This window comes from Juglans microcarpa x Juglans regia, chromosome 7D (assembly GCF_004785595.1).
Source record: "Juglans microcarpa x Juglans regia isolate MS1-56 chromosome 7D, Jm3101_v1.0, whole genome shotgun sequence".
NCBI classification, from domain to species: domain Eukaryota; kingdom Viridiplantae; phylum Streptophyta; class Magnoliopsida; order Fagales; family Juglandaceae; genus Juglans; species Juglans microcarpa x Juglans regia.
Genome location: NC_054606.1, coordinates 23,273,665 through 23,299,937, shown reverse-complemented (window position 1 = coordinate 23,299,937; position 26,273 = coordinate 23,273,665). Strand labels below are relative to the sequence as shown.

General features: G+C 36.0%; 4 protein-coding genes across 35 annotated transcripts in view; 3 read left to right on the top strand and 1 right to left on the bottom strand.

The window, feature by feature from the left end:
- Positions 1–4: 4 nt before the first annotated feature.
- Positions 5–546, bottom strand: LOC121239695 (photosystem II 5 kDa protein, chloroplastic). Its single transcript, XM_041136992.1, has one exon. The coding sequence runs from the start codon at positions 457–459 to the stop codon at positions 127–129; it is 333 nt and encodes a 110-aa protein (XP_040992926.1). The 5' UTR covers positions 460–546; the 3' UTR covers positions 5–126.
- A 4,009-nt stretch (positions 547–4,555) lies between these two features.
- LOC121239982 lies at positions 4,556–8,069 on the top strand. 2 transcript variants are annotated; one of them, XM_041137400.1, is made up of 4 exons: positions 4,556–5,349; positions 6,142–6,438; positions 6,871–7,281; positions 7,563–8,069. In XM_041137400.1, the coding sequence occupies exons 1-4, from the start codon at positions 4,894–4,896 to the stop codon at positions 7,944–7,946; spliced, it is 1,548 nt and encodes a 515-aa protein (XP_040993334.1). In that variant the 5' UTR covers positions 4,556–4,893; the 3' UTR covers positions 7,947–8,069. The 2 variants fall into 2 exon arrangements, with proteins under 2 accessions (XP_040993334.1, XP_040993335.1); XM_041137401.1 differs by having other exon boundaries at positions 4,558–5,349; positions 6,880–7,281.
- Positions 8,070–9,899: 1,830 nt separating this feature from the next.
- LOC121239681 lies at positions 9,900–13,171 on the top strand. Of its 2 annotated transcripts, none has more exons than XM_041136956.1 (3): positions 9,900–10,055; positions 12,579–12,679; positions 12,806–13,171. In XM_041136956.1, the coding sequence occupies exons 2-3, from the start codon at positions 12,586–12,588 to the stop codon at positions 12,949–12,951; spliced, it is 240 nt and encodes a 79-aa protein (XP_040992890.1). In that variant the 5' UTR covers positions 9,900–10,055; positions 12,579–12,585; the 3' UTR covers positions 12,952–13,171. The 2 variants fall into 2 exon arrangements, with proteins under 2 accessions (XP_040992890.1, XP_040992889.1); XM_041136955.1 differs by lacking the exon at positions 9,900–10,055 and adding an exon at positions 10,584–11,884.
- A 2,664-nt stretch (positions 13,172–15,835) lies between these two features.
- Positions 15,836–26,273, top strand: part of LOC121239847 — a 128,501-nt gene continuing 118,063 nt past the window's right edge. For 25 of the 30 annotated variants that reach the window (XR_005935385.1, XR_005935386.1, XR_005935379.1 and 22 more), the window contains exon 1: positions 17,196–17,374. Coding sequence is in view for 6 of the 30 variants with exons in the window: in XM_041137188.1 (XP_040993122.1) it covers positions 17,259–17,374 (116 nt within the window). In the remaining 24 variants the exon portion in view is untranslated. Of the gene's footprint in view, positions 15,887–17,195; positions 17,375–17,962; positions 18,283–26,273 lie in introns of those variants that run through there. The other 5 variants (XR_005935396.1, XR_005935400.1, XR_005935399.1 and 2 more) reach the window with 3 other exon arrangements.

Sequence of the window (26,273 nt, the reverse complement as noted above, 5' to 3'; positions counted from 1 at the left end):
AAAGTTAAAATGAACATGAGTTTCTTCCATTGAAAAGGATCATACAGATATGCATAGAGTTACATCTTTTACATTTCCCTCGGACCAACCACAAACAATAAACTCAAGAAAATCAAATCCCCTCCCTCAATTGCGACAGATACGTGCAGTAGGCATCGTGACACAGACGGGTCCATACTTCTTCTTGGCTTCTGGGGTCCCTCTCTTTGGCTCGACTTCAGCAATGGCAATCTTTGCAACAGAGAATGCTGCAGCGGCTGCTGCTGCTGCAAAGACCAGGTCCCTTCTCCCACTGCTGCTCTCTTCCTCGCTGTGCTGCTTGAATTCCAAGTTGGTTTTCTCTGCTTCTGTGGCTCTTACAGCCTTGGCAACAATGAGGCTCCGGCGAACAGAAGCGGAAGGATGCTTGGTCGCAGTTGAGGCTGCTAGGAATGAGGCAGTCATGGTCACGGATGCCATCTCTGCAGTCTGATTACTCTCTTCTTGTTGGTGAGAAACGTGTGACTGACTTAATAGTATAGAGTATAGATGATTTTGCTTGTTAAAAGTGTGAAGAAAGTTGAGGCAATGCATGCTTGGCGGACTTCATCCATTTCCTTATCCAAAGAAATGTGTTGGCAAATGGGTCTTTGCCACGTGTATATTTTATCTTACTGAAAACTCTTGGTTCCCCAAACCTCTTGAGTGATACATCCAATTAATGATAATATTTATGCATCTCAGCTTTAATTGACTATTGAATTAAGACCGATATCTATCTTAATTTCAATATTTTTTACAAGCTCAAAAGACACACGACAATTTAATTGGTACGGAGAAAATCTTATTTAAGGAAAATTAAAAAGAAAAGAAAAGAAAAAGAAGCAAATTCAAAGGCACTGTAACCTGATCAGAATCTCATCAGAAGCTAAGAAGTTTGATCTGTGGCTTCAAGTATATATCCTTTCTCCAATGGCGTAATAACCGCTTCTCTGTCTCCCTTTTAAGTGAATGTGGAGGTCAAGTAGATAATAGATAATAGATTGTTTGAAGCTGCCTAGCCTAGCTATTGCACAATGAGATCATGTGCACAGTTTTTTTCTTTCAACTTTCAGGTTTCAAAAGCTGGCGAGAACAAATTTAATTGTATCTGATCTTGCTATTATTAATTGCATAGTCCAGTCCAATGATGCAAGGAGTGGCTGTGCAATTGCCTCTACGTGTTAGTAAATGTGTATCTCCTTGATCTATGATGATTTTGTTTATGTGCTGTAACACTGCTTCTTGGCGCGCAATGAAAGCTGCTGTGACCTCTCCATATATGGTTTGTTTTGCTCCCTACTCCTTTCCACATTAAATATTTCGTACCATTCCTCATTCTACAGCTGTTTTAAGGTCATTATATTAATATATATATATATATATATATTTAAATATGCGCTCGATCTTCCCAATCACCATGAAAGAAATGAGTAGAACAGATACAAAATAAATGCAAAGGTAGTTGAGAAATGCCCAGGTTAGGTATTTCTCAACTACCTTTCTATATATAATGATCTTTATATATATATATATATATATATATATTGATGGTGCCACAACAGCTCCAATTCCCACAAATGAGCTAGCTATTACTTCCATGTATGCAAAAGCATGCATTCTGTACACTAATGAGAAAGCCATGAAAGTTTCCCAAATATATATAATGTCTACTCATCGCAATTAACATATATAATCTGAATAATGGAAACCACACTTCAAAAAGACATCCAAATCATGCATTCTTAGTAATATTGAAACATATACTTTGATCTATATATATGTTGGTGTATGCGGTTGCTTCACTTTCCATCATTGCATACATGTATTAATTTAGTGAATGTCAATGGCCTTGTAATCTGATGACATCTATCTCCCTCTATCATGAGGAATGTTTTTGATTCGAATCTAGATACACTCAACCAACCTCTTCAACATATTAATTTCGATGGATGAGAGGTCATGAGTTTGAGTTTTCATGGACTCAATGTTAAAGAAACGAGATTCATGCCCATCATCATTGTTAACACCTAAAATTCGCATAACAGATCGGAATGGGGGAAAGAATTATCCCTGGCCCACTAGATGATTCAGGCTTCGATACGGTGTTCTTCGCGTTCATCCATGAAATACGTAATAAATAAGCAAAATGAGATTGATTCTATTCTGGGAATTCTTGAAATTTCGTTTTTTCCCCTTTTCCCATCATGAATCATTGGCCTTTTGATAATGATGATACAGAGCTTTTAAATTTTAAGGGATCGAAGTAGGTAGAGTCCACACAAGTTAGATATGGAGAAGAACATAGAGAGGACATAACATTTTTGTTGCTTAGCTGAATTCTATTTCTTAATGATTAAAGCATTGACTTGACTTGGTTTCTTCTTTTTGAAAAATATTCCCCAGCTAATAATTTAATCAAACGTGAAGACAAACAAGATAAATCAAGGACGATATTTGTTTAAAACTAGATCGATGGGAAAAAAAGAAGTATTGGAACTAGAGGTGGTTTGCTTGATTATTGGTGTTGTTTTCTGAGCTTGATTAATTAATATTAATGTTGGTTTCTTCCACAGATTCCAGTACCATCCATATATATAGTACAACCTACAACGGTAAACTCATGACATTGCCAGAACTCATTGCAAAGGAAATAGTTATTTACACTCCAAGATGCTTAAAAAAAAACCTCCAAAATTGGAGTTTTTTTTTTTTTTTTTTTTTCTTTTGGCATTATGAAATGAAACAACCATTTGTTTTTCCAACATGAGAGACTGCTATTACCAAATTTGTTTCTCCAATGAAATACAACAATCAATATATAGTTGTTTGGAAATAAAGAAAAAGATATGTTCTGTGGAAGTGGCTCTGCAATCTGTCTGTGTGATATAAACATGGCGCATGTTTCACTCTCTGGGCAATTGGTGCCTTTGAATTTGTAATGAATTAATGATTCACAAAGGGTACGTGAAGACAGAGAGAATCAAATTATTAATTATTTGTATGTTTTGTAGTATCTTTGAGAGAGAGAGAGAGAGAGAGAGAGAGAGAGAGTGTGAGGCTTTGTCAGCAATGAAAATAAAGAACAACTTCAACGGCACGGATCGCTTTATTTATTGCTGTGAAGTAAAAATTAGACAGCGACACTCTTCCTTGTTATTTGTGACTCTCTTTAAACATATGTTGACAATTTAGAGAAAAAGGTTTCCCAATCACACGTTTTTTTTTTTTTTTTCACTTAAATACTATTTTTGGGCTAAAAAAAGAAAAAACTCCACCTCTTATGTTATGATGAGGAATGCTACGCATAAGTTACTATTCATTCTCACATCCTATACTTATAGCTTTTTCGTAAGGCATGTAGGTATTTTACAAAGAATGTGAGGGTGTTTTTCACAGGACGTTAGGTGGTAAATAATGACTGATAAGAAGAATTTTTCATGTTATAATAGAGATTCTCACAGTTCTTTCTCTTAATTATTTATAACTCAGGCAGATAATTGGAACCACTCTGAATCCAAATATTGGCAAGACTGCATTAGTGTTGTTTGTTGGCCAACAAATATACATATAATTTAAGTGTTGTCTAAAGCTTTTATTTGTTATAAATCGCATTGATGGCAAATTTCAGTACATTGCATTTTGGAGTTTCTGCATTCTACATCGCATTGAAGGTTTTAATTTGAATTTGATCAATAGTGGGAAATGGGGTCATGGGGTTTTGGTGCTTGCTCAGATCAAAAGCTGGGAAGTTGCCTAATTTGCAAGTACAATTAGTTTTGAATCAAACCCACTCATTGTACTTGAAATTTGATGCCAGATGATTTTTTATTTAAATATTTGTGAGTCTTAAAAAAAAGCACGTGACAAATTTTAAATGAAATATCAGCATTTTGCATCATTCAAATCGAGGAATCGAAGGCTACTAGTTTGAAATAAACCTGGCTTGCATACCTCATTTACATGATGGCAACTGCAAACATTTGAAGCCATTTGCAGATTACATGTTTAATATAATCAGTCACAAGAACTCAGATGCAAATCCTTAATTTGAAACGGCTGCTTCCTCATCTATTATCTCCTTCTACAACTTCAGCCTACTGCTCTTTCTTCTTTTCTGCAACATTTTGCATGGAAATCCAAGAATCATCCAAGCCCCATAAAGAAACCCCAAATCAAAAGGATCTTTTCCGTGTTTAAAAACTTGTTTGCTGCACATTTAGCATTGCAGTACAACACTAATTTGCGGTGTTTGCTCCCTTTTGGGCTTCTAACAAGCTAAATCGAGAAAATAAGTCAATAAGAGAAGGGTGTAAGTGGAGTTTATCTGAACTTGCTACTTGATCAGTAAGTTGGCCATAAAACTTATTTCATGAATCTGAAAAATCTGAACTTGCTACTTGATCAGCAAGTTGGCCATAAAAAAGAAAAAAAAAAAAAAAAAAAACCTTCTATTGCAGATCATTTTTCGAATTCCCATACATTAATTAATTAGGTCTAAGGTTGGAAGTTATAAAGTACTCATATTTACTGAGCAAAAAGATTACCGCTTTCATTTGAAATCACTATTCTTTCATCTCAACGAGGTCGCACGCCTGTGGGCTGTAACCCCTTACTCCTCCAGCTCTCTTTCCCTCTCTCTTTCTCTCCTCGTGTTCCCGAAACCTCACGAAAAAACCACCCCTTATCAAAACCAAAACGAAAAAACTTGACGAAAAAGCTCTCTCGTCGTGTTACCAAAGTCCAAAGTCTCGCTTTCAGTCTCAAACTAAACCCAAAACCACCGTTCACTGATACTGCAAAACGCAGTTAAGGCTCATATTTTCGAACCCAAAAACTAACGAAGTTGGTGGCGTACGTAGAGAAAAAAGGTCAATGACTACAGCAATAAGAAGAACGAAATGGCAGTACCCACCAGTACAACCGCAAACTCCAAAAATTCTCCACTTGCCTCGCCGGCCTCGGCGGAGACCTCCCAAGACTGGTGCTACAAAACCGGCATCCATCGAGGCCCGGCATGACCGTAAGGGCAGGCTGGAGGCGTTGTTCGATCAGGAGCGTGCGTTTTCGAGAACTGGGGTTCCAATAGTGTTGTTGGACTACTGTGGTGGTGGTGGGGAAAGTGAGAGGAGGAGGGTGAAAGCTGAGGATGATAATAGCGAGAGTGGTGGTGGTAGTGTGGTAGAGGAGAAATGGAGGTTCCAGGCAGAGATGTTGAGGGCTGAGTGTAACTTGCTGAGGATGGAGAAGGAGATTGCGGTCAAGAAGTTGGAGAGGAGTCGGCTGAAGATGAAGAGGATTTTGAGATCGGCTGTCCAGACTCTGGTTTCTGTTAGTCTCTCTCTCTCTCTCTCTCTCTCTCTCTCTGTTCGGTTTTCTTGTATTCGTTTATAGGAGTTTTGGGTGGTCTGTTCGGCTGCTGAGAAATTGCAGAAAAGAAATGAAACGATAAGAATAATAATAAGTTTTTGAATGATAATGTTAAACGGAAGTCTCCAGTGAAGATAGGATTATTATCAGCTTCCTTCGTTCTATCTTTCTTCTTAAGCAGAGTACTTCTCTGTTTAATCCCCGTAAGATGGAGGAGACCGAAATCCCATTTGGTTAGAACTTTTGGTAATTGGCTGAGTAATGGTCCCATTTGAGCTGAAAGCTTACAGAAGTTCCCTCGGATGATATGGATGGACAGCGTTACTGGTCCATCCATACTCGCGTGTCGCATTAATATTGGTGGAAGTGGCCCAAGGATAGATGGCAGTTTGAAACTTTAGTGACACATTCAAGATGTAATTAAAGTTGTCTTTCGGCTTGTTTAGTGTAATATCGATCATGAGAGAGCAGAAGAAACAAAATTTGGTTCGGAAATAGTATCATCCCTCAGCTTAATCTGTTTTGTTCCTAACTATAATAGGTAGGTTCCTCTTCATAACAGTTACTATCAGTTATTGCCTGTCTTGTATGGAACTTGGGACATTTTGTGACCATTTGCACTTGCTTTATAAAAATATAATCTTGTTTTGCTTTATTTTTTCGTTAGTTGTTTCAGCAACCAGCAAGAGGTAATAGTTTTGATTTGAGTTTCATCTGGTAACTTGGGGTTGGTGCTTGGTTTCTACTTTGTAGGGAAGAAAGAAGATTTGTGAAGGAAAGAATGTGAGCATGGTATTGGTGGAAGAGATCCAAGAGTTGGTAGAGAAACTAGAGAAGTTGCAAAGGAGCTCAGGAGTAAAGGATTTTATAGTTAGGAACTGTAGTAATTTTGATAAACAGGCGTCTCTTCTTCAGAGACGGCTAGAGAGGTTCGGAGCAACATCGGATGATATATGTGTGAAGGAGATTCAGGGGATGGCCGCAGCAAGCTTGTCAATGGGAACAAGTTGTAGGGTGGAAGAGAGCTTTGTTTCAAGTGGAAAATGCAATGTAAGAATGAAGATTATTTTACCAACTTTTTTTTATAGCACAAGACTGTTTATTCGAATATTGTTACTCTTTGACTGCCCTATAAGAACAAAAAGGAAGAAACTCATAATTTCGAATCATCAAGTTTATGCTGTTATGGTTTCTGAAAGGGAAAAGTTGAGTGGAGTGGAGTTTTTTTGTGGTCTCGAGGACTATCTATGGAGTATTTAAGGTCAATTGTAAGCAACTAAGTAAAAGCTTTTTCATTTTCAATTCACATATCCTCCTTTTGGTTGATATAATTGAAATAATACTTACTAACAATCTTTAGACCCAATTGAGTGGACGAATGTTTCTCAACACCCAACATCATTGACATTAATAGTTTCTTTTTATGAACTTTTTTCAACATTTTCCATCCATATCAGTAAGAGGGTATTATTGATCTGAAAGACTCTGCAGGTGGACATCCTAAGAAGGAAAATGGAAGCATTTTCAGTGGGCAATTTGTTGGACAGAATGGAAGAGGAGTATAGATCAATGCCTTCTACAGCAAAAAAATCAGTTGCAAGTTCTGCCTCCTCTTTGAAGAGGATTGAGTTTAGCCGAATAAGACCTGATCAGGCACATCCTTCTTCTCTACAAAAGACAAAGTCCCCAGAAGATAACCTATGCTCAGGACGTTGCAAGGATATAGTGCTAAGAATTGTGGAGCAAATACGAGTTGAGACAGAGCAATGGTCCCAGATGCAGGAAATGCTGGGGCAAGTGAGGAAAGAGATGGAAGAGTTGGAGGCTTCTCGAGATTTTTGGGAAGATCGTGCTCTCAATTCTGATCATCAAATCCAATCCCTATGCTCTACTGTAAGATTTCGTACAGAAAACCATAGCCAACCGTCCAGTTTATTGTCTCAATATCTATCCTGCAGAGTCTCTTGATTTTATTGCAGCTAGATTGAGCTTTTATACAAAGACTCTTTCCAGCTAGTTTGAGGTTCAGTTAATGTAGTTCTCTGGCAAACATCACCCTATGCTGTACTCTTTCACGACGTTAGAAGGCCTGAAAACTTGCATTTCTCATGCTTTCTAATTATCTCATCAGCTTACTTTTCATGCTATTAGGATATCATGTTTCTTCTCAATAGGTGCAAGAATGGAGACAGAAGGCTCTATCATCTGAAAGTAGAGAAAGTGAGCTACGAGTGCAAATGTCTGAGCTTCGCCAGGAGCTTGAATGGATGAGGAAGGAGCAAAACTCAGTAATTAGGGCACCCGAAATAGCCCAAAATGCACAAAATGAGACACAGAAGCGAGTACTGGTTTGCCGCTTGAAGGAGAATCATTATACTAGTAACAATTCCAGTAGGGAGGTTTCAAGGGATAGAAGAAAAGCACCCACATCCAGTTGTGGATTTGTGGCTCCAAAACGGCTACCTTTTCAAGATATTGGCAACTCATCATTGTTGATGAGGCAAAATAGCAAAGCCATTTTCCCTTTGCATTGCCCCCTCCCATTCAATAGAGAGTAGAACTTTTTGAGTGACAAGTTTCAGTATCTTCATTAACTTGGGGGCAATTCTTCTTGTCTAACTATATCAAGTGTAGCACTCTATATCCAAATAGTTATCTCAAGTGCAGGGACTTTCTTTGTTGATTGTGTTATTGCAAGTTTGAGATGAAGATATCAGCTTCAATAAAAAGAAATGGGCATAGCAGAATTCACTGGAAGGAGAAGGCATCAATTGCAACACGAGTACTTACTTCAAGCCATAACATGTTAAGATGCATCTGAATCTTCATGATCTGCAAAAGTTTATACAAATATCTGCCAAGTAAATTTCTTAAACTAGCATTACTGAAGTTATGGGACTTTGTATCACAACAGCACAAGACTTGGCTTTGGGAAGAATCAATGTAGCCTTTTGTGCATCTTTCTGCAAGTTTAATACATAGTTGTGAAGAAACCGAACCCTTTTACAACTCTACAAGTAGATAAAAGGACTATCAAGTAAAAGGTAGTGTTGACTTCAAAAACATGCAAAAACATCAGGGGATTTGAGCCAATGGAGCTTTTCATGCCATCCTTCAGAGTTAAAACTCATGATTTTTTGCCCTCCCGGATCAAATACAATACATAAGAGAAAGAGGTCCTATACAACAGGAGTGGAGAGTGGAAGTGGCCCATTTCATACTCAAGCGTACACATTTGACATGTAGTTGGATGGATTTTCTCAGCATTCCAACGATAGATTGTTTTGAGTTAGCTTTGCAAGAAATAATTGTATATGTTAGGCCAGTGAAGCTTTCTGCTTATGAAATAGTTTTCTCTCAATGAATAGTTTGATTATTAAATTAACTGAATAAAAAATCTAGAGGAAATCAAAATGACCATGATCACAAATAAATCTAAAGAAGTCGAATTGCATTTTAGAGGAATATTGCTCATAATTAATTCTTTTATTTGTCATTTTCTTATCATTCTATGATGCGTAATTAGATGATTGAAAAATTATTTGTCATGTTTTTTTTTATTCAACAATCATTTTAAAAAAAATGATAAACACACGTCACTCAGAACGATTCTGACCATTTTCTTTTGCTTGCGCATTAATAGTAAAGTTTTGTTTTTCTTTCTTTTTCAAATAACTAGCAAAACTTTTGTTTAAGATTCTTTGAATTGAATTAAGACTTTTTAATATATTTTTAAACTACAAACTTTGTATTTAATATTACAAAACTTATATTTAGCCTAATCAAATTGTCAAAAAAAATGTTTGGATATAAAAGATTAATGCATGTGAATTACCCTCCTTTAAGGATTGCATGAGATCTTATAAGGATTGAAGCCGATTCAAATTGAATCGATTTTAGTAAAATTCAAAACTGAACCGTTTCAATCGATCAATTTAAGTCAATTCTAACTTATTTTAGATTGATTTAAATGATTGAAAACTATATTTATTTTTAAGCTGTCTAACAAGTAAGTTGTTTTTTAGTTTCTTATAAAAAAGATGTTAAAACTAAATATATATTAACTTTTCATCATTATATTTGATAAAAATAGCAGAAAAATTAAAAGATAAAACATGTAATTCTTTATTTTCTTTAGTTGAACAAATAATTAGGAGATGAATGTTTATTTTATATTAAATTTATGGTTATGCATAAAATACTATATTTATCATGTACTTATAATTTAATAGTCTTTATCTTTTTTATATATGAGGCAAAAAAATGTCGACGATTAAGATTAAATACATAAATTATATATTTATTGAAACTAATTAAATTCATATAATATTTTTGTTAAAACTAGTCAATGAATTTATATTTTATACTTTTTGTATATAATATAAAATATTCACATTATATTATATATAATTTTTAATATTTCTTATCAATATTAAAATAATAATTCGTCCGATTGAATTTGTTGAATCGATGCGTTATCCGATTCGAACCCGATTCCGATTTCAAGCTTTAGGCCACGAACCCTGAAGTTCCACGCGGTCGAATCTGATGGGGCTATTAAACATTTAACGGGGTCTTATAAAGGTGACCTACCCAGACCGATGCCAGAAGGTTCGAACAAGTCTTTCAACCATTTCCGTCGTAGTTTCAGATCGGAAACCCTCACGGTGAGTTCATTTCATCTTGGGATTGCCGCTCTCTCTCTCTCTCTCTCTCTATACACACACACACACACACATGCGTATTCTTTCTTGTCTCTCTCGAAAGATAAGCTGGTCGATGTAATTTTCCTTTTCCGGTGTTTGAGTTGTGCTGAAGAAGTCCTAGAATTCATAAATCTTATAGCCTGATATTAGATGTTTTGGCTGATTTAAAGGACTCAAGTGTTTGCTGCATGCTTTGAAGTGGGTTTGTTCGTGTTTTACTGTTGCGCTTTATTTGGGAATTGTTTTCTTGGTTGCTGAGAAAAGCTAGAAACAGAGTGAATTAAATGTTCGGTCAGACCTGTAAAATTATACAGAGTGGCCGGATTCAATTTGTCCTGCTTTGGTGTTAGGAAAAAGAAAAGCGGAGTCTTGACATATTGGTATATAAATGCCTACTCTTTTTTCCCTTCATTTATAAATGTTCAGGTTCTGATTGAAGGGCAGTGGTAAAGTTTTTTTTTTTTTTGTGGGGGGGCGGGTGTAATGTTTTATGTGAATAAATTGAAAGCATGTGTCTCAGTTGGAGGTGGAAAGCATTCCGAGTGGTTTGGGAATGAGAAACATAGAGATGTCCTTCTTCCCATGGCACTTTAAGCACGAGATGCCTTGTTAAGGTTTCACAGTCTCATGCTTCAAATTATTTTTCAATGTAAATGTACTGCTTTCTAGAATCTGAAATTTAGCATATCCCTTGATACTTTTTGTGTAGTCATTAAGCTATTATGTGCAAATGCCATTGTTCTTATTTTCGCCTAATTTCCTGGATGTTGATCCATTCTACTGGTGTAGGTGATCAGAACTTACAATCTGTATCCGTGTTTGCCCCTTTTTATTTTATATATATAAATAAATTTGGGGCAGCTGATCCATGTGTTAGCCTCAATTAAACTGACACTTTGCTTGACTTTAAATTTCATAATTCATAACGTACTATTTGTATGGAATTGGGCAAAATGGCTATCAAGTTGGATGAGTTGTTTCTCCATCGACTCGATTCAAACTCTTGAAACCGCCCTGTTTTAGAAGGTGTATGCTAACTTTATAGTCACCCATTGAAGTTTCAGAGATCTTTTTTCTTTCTTTGATAAACTAAACTAGAGAATCTCGTATATTATCAGAATTTCTGCTGACAAGGGGCGCTACCCACCATACCTGGGTGAGGTGGCCACTTTACCCCCAGCCTACACCCCTTGTCTGCCCGTACCTGTTGAACGGGCGGGTGGATTGTCCAACTAACCGCCCAAAACTCTGTCCAAAGCCAGATCCAGCATCCTGTAACCATATCCAACCAATCAAATGTCAGCCCATTTCAAACTCAAACAATAAAATCAGATCTGATCTGAACAGTAAATCTATTTAAGATCTGATGTCCAAGCGGATCGGATTTGAATAGATTGGATCTGGTTAGATTATCAAAGATCAGATCTGAGCACCAAAGATTAGCTCTGATGTTTGCTCAGATAAGCCAATCGAAGATCGAATCTGATCTTAGATTTGAGACACACTGCAGCACTGTGGATCTGAGAGCGGGGGAGAAGATAGAAGGAAGAAGAGCAGAAGAAAGAAGGAAGGAGTAGAGGAGGAGGCGGTAGTGATTTTTAGGTAGGTATAAGATGGTTTTATACTATGATTACATGTGCTGGCAAGTGAAAACCCAATCAGGTGGGGTACCACTTGGTAAAAAAATTGTATAAACTCGTTCGCCCCACCCATGGGGCGGGCGGGGCAGGTGTCCCGCCCCTGGTCCTTGGTGTTGACTCTGGATGGTGATGGAGACTTACTTAGATGAGGTATTGAATAAACTATTTGTTGTCTTAATTATCCACATTCAATTATGCAGTTCTCTGAATCATATTCTATTCGCCCTTTTGCTCTTTCATCATTTGTGGAACACTTTTTTGGGTGAAGACGCAATAAGTTTTGCCACTACCTTAAGTGCTTAACGTGTCTTGTTGCTGCCTCCCCCCCCCCCCCCCCCCCCCTTCTCTCTCTCTCTCTCTCTCTCTCTCTCTCTCTCTTAACTCTTGCTTTTTTAACTCAGAAATTGTACTTCTTTAATATTTTTTATCGGAGTTTTGCCTATTCATATATTTTCTGTATGCCTGTTCAGTAGGGTTGCTTTGAAGCTCGTTTAGTCAATAGTTGTAATTTTCATTTGTTTTTTTTTCCAAATCATATTTTTTAAGCACTCCAAATACAACACTCCAGTTTATCTCTTTTGGAAATGGGTAATGATATGCAAAGAGATTGGATAGGGGAAAAAACCAGAAATTTGCATTAGCTTTCTTCTTTTATCTGTTTGCAAATGATTTCTGTGTACATTTTGTGAAGTTTTGTTGTGTTGAGCCATTGTATAATTTACATCTTGAATTCAGCACAAGCTTTCTATGCTTTGGGACTGAATAGGCTGGTGCTGGTATTTGAGTTTTCACTGTCTTCTTTTTACATTTTGTGACTTTTTTTTTGTTCGTAACTCTTACACAGTTCAAAAATGTCAGCGAAGTACATCATAGGAGGTATTTTGGGATCTTTTGCAATTGCGTACACGTGTGACTATTTTCTTGCTGACAGGAAGATATTTGGTGGTACGTTCTGGTGGTGAAACTTTCTTTATTAATCACACTTGAAAAAAAAAAAAAAAATTCGGGATCATTTAATTTTCAGATATCAATCATTTTGCAGCTTGACAGAGTTATTAATTTGGTTACTAGGTACCACCCCCAAGACCGTTTCAAACAAGGAATGGTGGGAAGAAACCGATAAGAAGTTCCAGGCCTGGCCTCGCACTGCCGGGCCTCCTGTTGTGATGAATCCCATCAGTCGCCAAAACTTCATTGTCAAGCCCCGTTCTGAATAGTGAAAAGCTTGCATCTTTGGCAAAACATTCGAATGAATTTCTTTTCTTGTTTTAGGCCTTGCAAAACCATGCTCATAAATTCTACTGTATTCCATTAAATGATGCACCCATATATCGGGTTCGGATGTTAATAACCGTCATCAGGGCATTTCTTTGTCAGAATGATAGTTTTTGTTTATCATTTGGATGTGTGAAAGATGATTTTACAAGCTTTTTTCTTTATATTTGAGTGGGTGGAATGTCTGATGTATTTGCTCTATTGCAGAGTGTCATTCCTTATTATTGGTCTATAACCATGAAATCCGGGATTAAGCTGCAGGTGCCATCCCCAAAAACGTTTCCTTCGCACATCAATTTGCAGCTTTTTTCCTTCATATTTGAGGATGGAGAATAATGTGAATTTGGCCATCTGTATAATTCCATGGGATTTTATTCCAGTTATTACAAACTATACTCTGGTAAAAACCTTTTACATTTGGCAACAAATTAAGAGTGTAGAATTGGGTTGGATTTTTTTTTCTGGTCCAGTCTGAAATCCGGAATCCGGGTGTATTTGGACAGTTGTGAAAAATCTGAATCCGGTCATGGATCCGGTTTTATGACCCGGATATCCGTAATGGGTTTTTTTTTAAAAAAAAATCCAAATTCAGCAGAAATGCTTTTGCAGTAATATTTAAGCATCGTCTGTATTAATAAGCTTATATTTAAAGTAGCGACGATAACATAGACCAACCACAGATCTAAAAGAGATCCTCCGAACTTCGACACATGCATACATGTATATATATACACACACATTACACATATCTATATCTATATATATATATATATATATATAAATATATATATTCCTGAAGTCAAAAGAAATATATATATATATATATATATATATATTCTACCAGAAAAAGCAGCCACGGCGTCGTCCTGTGACGCTGGCTATTATTGCAGAGTTATTTCTCAATCTGATCTGGGGCTGATCCACATTCCCTCTGGGTATGATGATCTTGAGCATGGCATGCCGTCAGCAACCATAGTCTTGGTTTGTTCCACATTCACATCCTCCGGCAGTTGGATCCTCTTCATGAACCTTCCACAACTTGGACTTTCCACGATGATGAATAAAAAGTTTATTTATTTATTTTGCATTATTATTTGTTTATTTTATTTTTTTAAAAAAATTTTTAAAAGTGTTTAAATTATTTTTTTAAATAATCTGGATAATTTAAACATGATATCATAATTTTTTTTTTAAAAAGTCCTATAAAAATATGTTTTAAAATTTAAACAATTTTTTTTTTTTGAAAAAAAGTATTAATAAATCCGGATTAAATCCAGTTACAATCCGGATATCCGGATTTATAGCCAAAAAAGAAAAAAAAATCCGGATATTCAGATTGAATCCAGTTATCTGCCTAGATTATTTCCGGATTAATCCGGGTGAATAACTACCCGATTTTTAAAATTCGGTTCCAGATCCAATTATGGCTGAATATCCGGATCCAGATCCGGTTACACTCCCCTACAACAAATTAAGAAACACTTTAGGTTGAAAGAAAATAATTAGCTCACAAATGCTATCTAATGGAATTACATGTACAATAAAATAAAATAAAATAAAAAAGAAATCTATAATCTATAGAGAACCGACCATATAAAAACCAACGAGTAAGATACACAAATTAAAAATAACCACTCGCTCATCTAATAATATATATGTAACGAGAATAAAAGCCAAACGAACATGATAAGTGTAAACGAACATGATAAGTATTAATAAATGAGTTGGACTTTATTTGTTTGGTAGAATCTGTAGATTGTGTAAATTCTTGTTGGGTTGATATGTGGAGATTCTTTTAATTTGAATGTTGTGGATCCATGAAGAAGTGTACGTAGTAATGTGCTATGTGTTAATGTGTCAGCTTGTGGGCGGTCTACTTATTGACATGTCAATAATAATTTTTCTAACTTGTAATTTTGGGTTGTTCCTTGACATTTTTGGGTAGTGATTGGTTAAGCAAAGTTGAGGAATGTATGGATATGTGGGTTGTTTTACTTGACATGTTGGGAGCAAGAATGGGCTGTTCGATTGTTGGAAATGTCGGTTTGACATGTTGGGATAAACGTAGGCTGTTTGTTGTTTGATAAATTAAGGATAATTTTTCTTTCAACGTATGAGATATTGGGTTGATGTGTGGTTGTGTGGGTTGAGTTTTGTGGCTGTTTGGATTGATGTGTGGCTGTCTGGGTTTGATGTGTGACTGTTTGGAGATTTACGTGTTGTTATTGCATTCTTGGACACATCAGTTTGACATGTCGGGAAAATGTATATTGGTTAGAAAAAATCTAAGGAGCAGTCACTATTTGGCAACAGCCGGATCACACCCTACGTGGCCTAGCAAAATGACTAATTTGTCCCTACAACAAAAAGCACGTTCCCTCTCTCAGATTTCACCCATTTGAAATGCCCAACAGAGCTCTCCCCCATCCCCACCCTCACGTTCCGTCTGCACCCCCTACCCCGTGTCGCGCATCCTCTCCCCTACCCACACTTCGCGTCGCTATCCTCTCCCCCACCCGCACCCCCGCATCGCACATCTAGGACAAATGGGAGGCATGGCTGAGCATGGAGGGTTGAGGGAGGTGCAGTGGAGCTGATAGTGGCGAGGGGGAGGCGGCACGGTGGCTAGAGGGTGGCGGATCTAAGCCAAATGGGTGGAGAAACCCATGGGAGAGTGAGGGTGAGTGAGGGGCAGATTGAGGCTTTAGGGGGTTGGAACTTGGGGTAGGTTGATGGTGGTCAGGGGAGGCTCGAGGTGGTGGCTGGAAGCCATGGGTGGCGGTGTACGGCGGGCTAAGGTGGAGAACCCGTGTATGGGTGAAATCAGGACAATACCTTCTCGCCATTAAGTTTGTCTTATCGGCCACATGGAATTAGGTATATGTCCTAAGTGTTAAACTCGTTTTTCAGTGTTAATTGCGTGACATGATTTGATCATTGGAAATGAGCTGGCCTCTATTTGTTTGGTAGAATATGCAGAATGTGTAAATTCTTGGTGGGTTGATATGTGGAGGTTCTTTTAATTTTGATGTTGTGGATCCACGAAGAAGTGTACTTAATAATGTGATATGTGTTAATGTGTCAGCTTGTGGACGATCTAGTTATTGGCATGTCGATAATAATTTGTTCTAACTGGTAATTTTGGGTTGTTGCTTGACATGTGTGGGTGGTGATTGGTTAAGTGAAGTTTAGGAATGTATGGATATGAGACCTGTTTTGCTTGACATGTTGGGTGCAAGAATGGGCTCGATTGTTGGAAATGTCGAGATAAACGTAGACTGTTTGTTGTTTGATAAATTAAGGATAAGTTTGCTTTGTTGGAAATGTCGGGATAAACGTAGGCTATTTGGTTCTATTCAATACTCTGTTATGATATGATGTTACAACTGAAAACTTTTGGCATAAATTTTTATTTATGCTTCTGTCCCAACTTTACCACAGGTGTAAAACTATGGCCTCTGTTATAATGTCGGTACGAACATCTCTATTTTTTGTGTACCCACTTGGAAAACAAAGTGATTTTCTGCGTGGTCTTTTTTATGTGTACACTCGGAGCTCTTAGGATAATAAGGGGAAGATTCACATTTGGTTTCTGCTCGGTTAGCCGTCGGGATTTAGACAACCCTACTACCGAGGTTAAACATGGAATACGTTCTGTTATAATGTTGTATAGTTATGCTTATGCCAAATGATTTTATTTGTTTTAGTTTTGCAAATAAATGTTTTTCTTAAGTTCAATTTGATAATTTGCTTTGGTTTTGTTTTTCATTCTGTATTGGCTCATGTTTATATATTAGTATATGTTCACTGCTTATTGAGTTGTTGATAACTCACCCAATTACATTCAATATTTTTAGATGATTCTAATGGTTTAGCTGGAATCAGGAATAGGAAAAATGTGCAGGATTAATTGAGGATAGTGAATTTAGTACTTAAGGGTATTGTGATTATTTGAGGATTTTATTCAATAGATTGAACCTTATTATGTTGATTTGGTTTATTGGGATGTTGATAATTTATTGAGACTTGTGAAAATGTCGATTAATTATGTTGAGGTCCTTGTAGAGGAACATCTATATTTAGCATGAACAAATGAGTTTTTATTCTACAAGTAAAAGGCAATCTAAGAATGAATAGTAAAATTTCGACCACTTCTTTATTCCATTTTTATCGAAAATTTCCAGAAAACCTAGAAAGTAGAAGGTAGAAACTTTGCAACTAACAAGAAAATGAGTTTTTCTTATCGAAAATGAGGCAACAACCCTCATTCATTTCGGCTCAAAACACCGATTCAAAGTTTATTTACTTAGTTTTTATTGTTGTTGCATTTGGTGGACTTTCTTCCTCAGTTACCCGCTGGTTAAGGTACGAATGGAGGTTTTCTTCAGTTTTTGTATTTTCTTCTACTTCTTTCTTATTGTTTCATCTTTGGGTCTAATCTGTGAGTTAAGGAGGTTGAAGTTTCTGTGAATAGATGGCTTAGATTTAGGGTTGTGTTTTGGTCAATTAAAATTGGGGTTTATTGTATTGGGTTTAATTTGTTGACAAATCATTGAATGAGAAATGAACCAACATCACTTTTTAAGTTCATATTAGCGCGAAAGTGTCTTGAATCTCTTGAGATGTTATTAAAGGTTGTTACCAATGATACCATGCTGTTTTGTTGTCGAGGAAAAAAAAAAAATCACTTTCTCTTCTTCTCCATTGCTGAGATAATCAATTGAATTGTATCCTTATATGCTTTTGCGAATTTGACTGGTACAAGTATTAATACTATCAAAGGATAACTTTAATTCTAATTTTTATAATTACTATCATGACTTTGAAAGATCTGCTACATCCATAAAGTTTTTGGTGGATTTTTTTTTTCTTTCATGTACTTCTTTTTTTGTTTTTCTTGGAATATCTTGTTATAATTTTTAAATTCTCATACTATTGTAATTCTTGTTGCAGCAAAGTTCCTTCTTGGCTTACTACTTTTGCACCAGCAGATGCTATCACCATGAAAGAGGAAGCTTGGAATGCATTCCCAGAATGCAAATTAGGTTTGCCCAGCCACTAACAATTGATGGCTAAAGAAAAGTTCAAGAGAAATTTCATTTTTTCCCTTCTTCAATTAGATCATTATTTGCTTATCTTTGTCTATTTTTTGTTATAGTTGAAGTTGTCCTTTCATGAAAATCTGTTGGCTGATTAGACATTGCATTTGATAGGTTACTAGTCTAAAGTTTGTTGCTAGAGGTGATTTTTTGTTAACTGCCTCAGCAGACAAGGTAAGCATTTGGTTTCCAAATTTGTAGTTATGAATCATGAATGTTGACATGCACGGGTTGTTCATAAGAAAAGGAAATTCTAGGGTTAATGACAATATCGATCGAAGTTTTATTAGGAATTAATAAAAACCATCTACATGAATCCGATAGAAAATGTCAAGCAAATACATAAATTAAGTTGCCAAAACTAGCTAGATCATCATCCTATATAAACGTCAAGTCCAGTAATAATACTTAAGTTCCCTTCCAAGTTAAAGATCAGTCCTCAGACTCTTCACTGCCATCATTATCATCAGGATTATTATTTGGGACACTATCAGGATTATTATTTGGGACACTTTCAGGAAGATGCACATATGAATCTTGGTAAAAGCTATAACTACTAGGATCCAATTGAGATGGCAAACTCATCCACAGATCCTCTTGGAATTCACTCGGTTCATTTAGATAGTTAGACCCAAAGACTGTCTGATCTGTGGAATTATACGCCCAGTTGGACCATCCAATTGGTGGAACCATCGTGGCAGGAAGATCAAGAGGACTTGCATAATTGAAGTAGCCATTGAAAGTAGCCCCAGTATCGAGAGCTTGAGCGTTACTGCATTGAGCAACAGATTCTAGCTGTCGGAACCCATTTTGGAAGGTACCGGCCGTGGTGATCTGCATATTATCCCAGGCACCTATCATTGGTACTTCAACATCAACAATGGTGGTAGATTCGAGATTTCCACAATTCATCTTATCTATATGCTCATCATCCCCCCTATCATAATCATCTAGCAGAGAAGTTGAACCAACCATCGCAGGAACGTTATCTTCAATTTGAATTTTGATTGATTTAATTGGTTTTTTATAAATCCTGTATAAGACCCAGTCATCCAACTGCATAGTACAAGATTTAGTGCTGATGATGGTCAGTTTTTGAGAATAGAATTAAGAGCCTTAAAACGAACATATATATTAAGTAGTAAAAGGTTGAAAAACTACATGCCCTCATGCCATTTGAGCCCCTTTCTCTACAGGGGTGAATCCTCGACTCTAAATTCGTGCATAATCTAGTCGGTCTTTTTACCCTTTGGAGCCTTTCCCATATAAAAAACCAATGCCTTCCTATAACCAACTACGGTTCCCTTGGATTTGATTTTCCTGTTAACTCCGGTGGCTTTCCAATATCCATCACCAGCAGCTCGATTTGGCCGTCTTCCATTTCGATACTTTCGATCTCTTAGGGTGAAAATGTATAATTGATCTTCTTGATAATCCTTGTATTTTGCTTTTAATGGAAGAAATTAAAGTGTTACTTTCTAGTTCCACTTTTCATCTTTAATATGAAATAGTCTTAATTTAAGCTCAAAGTATCGAATGTCATGACTGTATGCACCACATGCAATATGCACTTACAAGCAAGATAATTAGTTCTACTTGATTAATTGCACATGATTCAGTCAAGCAAAATGAAGCACTATCAAACGCAATGAATTGAACAAAATTGAAGCTGAGCATGAGTCAGAGTTAGCAAGTTGAGTACCATGAATATTTATTTAATTTCATATATTTATTCTCTTCTAGTTTTGCTAAGTGCATTTCAAACCTCCACGATCAGTACACTAAAATCAGTACTACCTACCTCTAAGAAAATCTAGGTTATATGCATATAGGTTAACCTCCACGATGTTGTTAATTGGCAGGAGCAGGTTCTATACTTTCTTCTCCAAGTAAAAGATGATGAGCTCTTTGTCTGTTGAGAGGAATCTGTACCCGGGAGGTTTGTTAAAAAGTCCAGCTTGTTCCTTAATCTTACTGTTGTTGTTGAAATTGTTTGACTCCATAGCACACGACTCTTCTCTGAAATACAATTAATTGCAGCAGACGTCCTCGATTTAAATAGAGTGGTGCTAGCGCCACTTCTACCGATTTTTTGGAGTTTAGACTTATCAAATAGTGTAATTCTTCTTTATAAATATTTTTGAAATCCATTTAAACATCTTATCCTTCGGTTTGTATTGTTTTTCCTTTTTTTTTTTTTTTTTTGGGATACTTCCAGAATTTATCGTAAGAATATAAGTGATTCATACTTCAAAAATTATATAATGATTAGTGACGACTTTGAGTATGTGCCCATATATAATTTTTTAAATGGTGCCTTATTCAGTTATTAACTGCGATAAAATTAGATATAGAAAAAAGAAGATAAAACTGTAAAAGAGTGAAGAATATGCAAAAATTATCATCAAGATAACGTCAACGTACAACGATTAATTCAATCAGTAATTATAAAATATATTCTAACGATTAACCTTTGGCCACAATAAATTAATAATGTGCATTTCGTAAAATGTGCATTTGTTTTAGCTTTTTATTTAACTTAAATTATTATTATTATCTTTTATCTGTAGATATATATTACATTTTTTCTATCTACATAAGAGCAAAATTATCAATTCGCTACACGTTATTAATGTGTATAAGTATGACAACAATCAATCCCTTGATTTGGCAGTACTCTTCCTTCATGATAACAATCAATCCCTTAATTTAAGTACTTAATAATCATGAGTATGTTCATAATTCGACAAATCCAAATCAAAGGCAATCTTAGCAAATGTTAATCAATTGTTGATTTTCTCTATTTGTAAACTTGGAAAAAGAACTTATAGAAAAATAAATAAATATATACTATTGATTCAAATATTTAAAACTATTAATGAATAATTATAAACATCATAGAATTATAGTCTATATAGAGTGCATTTTTAAACATCAATTATCTACAAATACCAAGATCACGATAAAGAAACACTTTAGGTTGAAAGAAAATAATTAGCTCATAAATGCTATCTAATGGAATTACACGTACAATAAAAAAAAATAAAAAAGAAATATATAGAGCACCGACCATATAAAAACCCATGAGTAAGATACACAAATTAAAAATAACCACTCGCTCATCTAATAATATATATGTAACGAAAATAAAAGCCAAACGAACATGATAAGTGTAAACCATATATCATATATATCTACAAATACAAAGATCACGATAAAGATAAACCACATGCATTAATGAAAATGAAAATAAGACTATTCCACAAAGATAATACCCATGATTACTGGATACGAAACAACCGTTAAAAGTTCAAAATTCAATAATTAAAATTACATCAATCCAAAACTAAATCATCCAAAGGTGGCTGATTAATCCTTATCGATCGGTACTGGTCGTTGGCTAGTATACAACCTAGCGCGCGCCTAAGATTAGTCAAATGTACAATTTGGGTCTTTTGAATGGTTGGTTATTCTGATCATCAGGAAGCTGCGAATTATCCGCAAACAATGTATCAGTGTAATCGAAATCCAAATCTTGCAAATATTTGAAGTTTTCAGAACCAGGATACGTAGGGTTCCAAACTGGCTCAAAGACATTCTCTGTGTAATCCACCAAAGGAGCTGGAGGCCTAAAGTCAATTGCAGGTTGAACCATCTGATCAGCAGGATCAACCAATGCTCCTTCTTGATATTGATGATCATGTAGATTATTACTGAATTGATCATGGGCAATTGCCATTGGTTCAGGATCTATATTGATGGCATTCTCCAAACCTGAAGGAGTCTGATCATTATTCTCCGAATCATCAAGGATAGATGTTTCATTATGATCCACATCCCCTCCAGCAGTACGTGTACTGGAGAATTTCTTGATTTTCGTCTTAATCCTACACAAAACCCAGTCATCCAACTGGACAGTATACATAATTTAATGATGTCAATTAGTAATTTAAGAATGAAAAATCATACACAAGACAATATTACTAGAAGAAACAATATTACTACGTACAAGAATATTTGTTTGAATAAGAACATCAACACTGAAATAAAATTCAGAAAAATAGAATGAAAGGATGAAAAACAAGATACCCTCATGTCATTTGCGTCCCTTTTGTTTCGAGGAGGATTATTCACTGTAAATTCATGCATAATCCAGTTTGTTTTGACACCATTTGGAGGTTTTCCTATGTAGAAAACCAATGATTTCTTAAACCCGATTAGTTTTCCGTAGGAGTCGATGATTGGCTTGTCAGCTCCTGTGGCCTTCCAATATCCACCATTGGCTGATCGACTTGGACGACTTCCATTTCGATACTTTCGATCTCTTGGAGTGAAAAAGTACCAATAATCCGTTTGTCCATAATCCTTGAATATCTCTTTGAATACGAAAGGAAAGATAGAGTTTGAGTTGCACTATAATATGTCAACAAAATTATAAAAAAAAAAAATATAATAATAAAAAAATGACTTACAAAATAGTATACAAACATGCATCCAATGACGAAGAGTCTTCTTCAATCGCATGGTTACAAAATAGTATACAAACATGCATCCAACATGACCAGATCATAGATACAGTAAGTATATCATAGGAATAAATAGACTTGCATCCAAATAGCTGTCCTATAATGTTGAAATTAAAAGCAATCAAAACATGGTAATATATATATATACACACACACACACACACACACACACACACACACACACGCCTTGCCTGTTTGCGCGCGGGCGACTTGAAAGAAAGGAAAAAAAAAATCATGGATGCAGTAGTTCCCAGCAAAACATATATGCCCATGAATACGATGATCATATCGGTCGACGTAAATACACGATATATATATAATCTCCAGGTAGCTATCTCAGATAAAAATTGACGAAAAGTACTAGAGATTTATGAGAACCTGAAAGAAACTCGGGTTTGTGGAGATATACGTTAGCCGACACGATTGGGCTCACCGGCAGTAGTGGCTGGTTTGATATCTTTTTCTTCAAGTAATACCCGACGAGCTCTACATCTGTTGGGCAGAACCTATATCCAGTAGGATAGTGTCTGAGATGTTCTTCCAACTCCTTGATGCTGGGGTTATGGAAACCATCAAAGAATACTGGTGTGAGTAAGGTTTGGGGTTGATTTGGGGAGTTATCAATCGGCATTGCTTGTGGGGTAACCGAAACGTTCATTACATTCGACTTACTTTTATTAGACGACGGCATAATATTTATACTCCAGACTGGGGAAAAAGACTGCAGTGTTGATCTATAATACTAGACTTCAAGGTTTGAACTTCAATTCATGACCCCAGAAGGTTTGGTTCTCAATGCCAAAACAGAGTAATATAGTTTGTATATATAGATTACAAGACGTTATCAAGTACAATTTAAATCTATTTGAACTGATGTTATCCATATACAATATTTGAATTTGAATTTAAATATTGATGTATATCAGACTTCTGTTGTGGAAGATCTTTATCAGCTGAAGACTCAGGCTTGCATGCTGAATCATGAGGATTAACTCCAACAATAATTAATCTGTGGCCAGCTGGAACATAATTCAATTGTACTAGGACACGTTGATGTTTAAGCTGCTGTACGTTGAATAACCTGTACATGTAATACCCAGCCGGCAGCGCCTTTGGTGAACGACGTCGTTTAGATAAGGGATCCCCCTATCCTTTCAATTTTTTTCCCCCCCTCTCCTCGACAGTTACCTCTTCCGAGTCCCTCTCCCCCATTTTTTCTCCCTCCCCGAGTTCCACCTACCCACGCCTCTTCAACTTGTTTCTCCCTTCAAGTTCTCTCTCAACAAACTCTCTCTATCCATGTCTCTCATGCTATCGGTTCTCTCTCTCAGATTCTCTCCCGTTGGTTGCATCACCCAAAGTAAACCAAAACAATACCACGCACAACAGCCCTTTGTTTTTCAACACAGCCACTGTAAACAACCACCCATCGACGCTCGACCCATGTTCGGCCACCCACGCACGTCCCCAGAACATCCTCTGTTTTCATAACCAAAAACAGAGCACCGGTTCTTCCCATGCACGGCAATCCCGCAAGCCTCCTAAGCCATCCAACTCCACAGAAAACACCGCCCAAGCCTCCACCCTACGGTTTCCACAGTTCAAGCACAGTAAGAACACTGTAGGCCGCTGCCGCTGCACACATTCTCTCTCTCTCTCTCTCTCGATATCACGTTTCTAACCACCTTTGAATATCTCAGCCGCTTGGCAACCGCTTCTCGCTGGAAAAATATTCTCCATCATCGGACACCGACCACGAACCACCCCTCCCACCTCACGGTTGCATTGCCTAAGACAAAACACCCACCATGGTATTTTCCTCCCCTCTCACAGTGCTTTCTCCCTCTCTCCGTTCTCTCTCTCTCATCACTCTCTCTCTCTCACAGAAGTCCCACCACCGTTGAAACCAGTCGCGCCGCCGTCGAGATCCACCCAAACCGCCACCACCCGTAGCCTCACGGTAAGGATCAGTGCACTGCTCCTCTCTTCTCAGTGAAGTCTGGTTCACAAAATGAAAATATTGTCTTTGGTAAAGGGGAGTGATATTACGTTTATGGCCTTATTTTACAATTGGGTTTGGGCTGTTTTGTTTACGTACTAGAGTTTATATATATATTTTTAAAGTGTGCTCAGTTTTTATTTTAAAATAGTTCAGAAACTTTATTTTTATAGCAAATACTTAAGGGATTTAAATTACGTTGTTAATCGTTAAATTTTATACAGAAGTAAGCTGTAACAGTGTAATTTTATTTTAAATACTTTAAATCTAATCTAGATTATTTTTATTAAATGAAATTTTATTGCTTACTGTAATAGACTTTTGATATAATTATATTAACTAGTATTAAATTTTTTATAGTTAGATTTCAGTAGTAAAATATTTTAAGGTTCAAATTATTAGTCGAAGAGATTAAGTGGATATCGATTCACTTGGGGAGTGGTGATATTTAAGGTTGCGAGAATCTTAAAAGTTTTAGGAAAAATATTTTATTTTGGTATTTTTAAGCTTAAATATTAAAATATGTGTTTACTTGGATATTTACGTAAGTTACGTGTCTAATTTTATAGGTGACGATTGATATTTGTTCGATACTGTTATGGAAAATTCAGAAAAATTAAAAGTTTAGGTAAGCAGAATTTTTATGTTAGACTTTGCATAAAAGAAAATTGAAGTATGATTGATTTTATGAAAAATATGCACGTTATTGTTATAAAAAGAATTTTGAAATAACCTCAGTTATTTGTTCTGCATTACTCATGAAATATGTATAAAAGATAAAAGTATTTTTGTCATTACTGGTGTAGACATGAACAAATTTATGTTATTTTGTTTCTGACAATACAAAAAGAGCGAATAAAAAATCTGAAAATTTGTGCATGTTATGTGAAGATGCTCTACATCGGTTTTGAATATGTAAAAATGATATGAAATTGTTCAGTACTGTGTTTTGATATGATGTGGTATCTAAAAACTTTTGGCATGACTTTCTGATTCTGTATCTGATTTTGTTTCTAGTTATGATCTGATAATTTTGATTCTGTTTTGCTCTGATATATGGTCCTGTCAATGGTGATAATAGTGCTTTGTTGTAGGATATAATAGTGACTTCTAGCCCTATCATAGAATATAATATTGACCTCTAGCCCCGCCATGGGATATAATAATAGTCTCTATTCTAAGTGCAATCGCTTTGGTATCATGGTGATTTATGTTCTGCTTGACTTTTCACATAATATACAATCCTACCAAGGGGGTTAAATATGATCTCTGTTCTAATATGATATGATACGATACGATATGATAAGATGATGATGTTCAATCATGTTATACCAAATAATATTTTTAAATATGAACATTTGAAATCGTCGCTTTGATATTCTGATAACATGTTTTTAGATCTATATTCCTGAAACTAAATGTTTTGTTCTACATCCGGAACTCTGTTAAAAGGCTAATGATTACATATTAGTATATGTTTTATGTTTATTGAATTATTAATAACTCATCCCTTATTTCCACAATATTTTTAAGATGATTTGAATAATTTAGTTGAAGATTAAGATTATGGAGCATGAGTGAGATGATTTAAATATAGAAGGTTTATATGAGTAGTGAAGAATTTTATTAAGTAATCTTGT

What these genes read in the sequence shown, in the direction of transcription:
- LOC121239695 (XM_041136992.1), bottom strand. Translation starts at nt 459, where the DNA reads ATGGCATCCGTGACCATGACTGCCTCATTCCTAGCAGCCTCAACTGCG.
- LOC121239681 (XM_041136955.1), top strand. An exon ending in TGACAGGAAGATATTTGGTG is followed by an intron (nt 12,680 to 12,805) that starts GTACGTTCTGGT and finishes TTTGGTTACTAG; the next exon opens with GTACCACCCCCAAGACCGTT.
- LOC121239982 (XM_041137400.1), top strand. Translation starts at nt 4,894, where the DNA reads ATGACTACAGCAATAAGAAGAACGAAATGGCAGTACCCACCAGTACAA. An exon ending in TTTCAAGTGGAAAATGCAAT is followed by an intron (nt 6,439 to 6,870) that starts GTAAGAATGAAG and finishes TTGATCTGAAAG; the next exon opens with ACTCTGCAGGTGGACATCCT. An exon ending in TCCAATCCCTATGCTCTACT is followed by an intron (nt 7,282 to 7,562) that starts GTAAGATTTCGT and finishes TCTTCTCAATAG; the next exon opens with GTGCAAGAATGGAGACAGAA.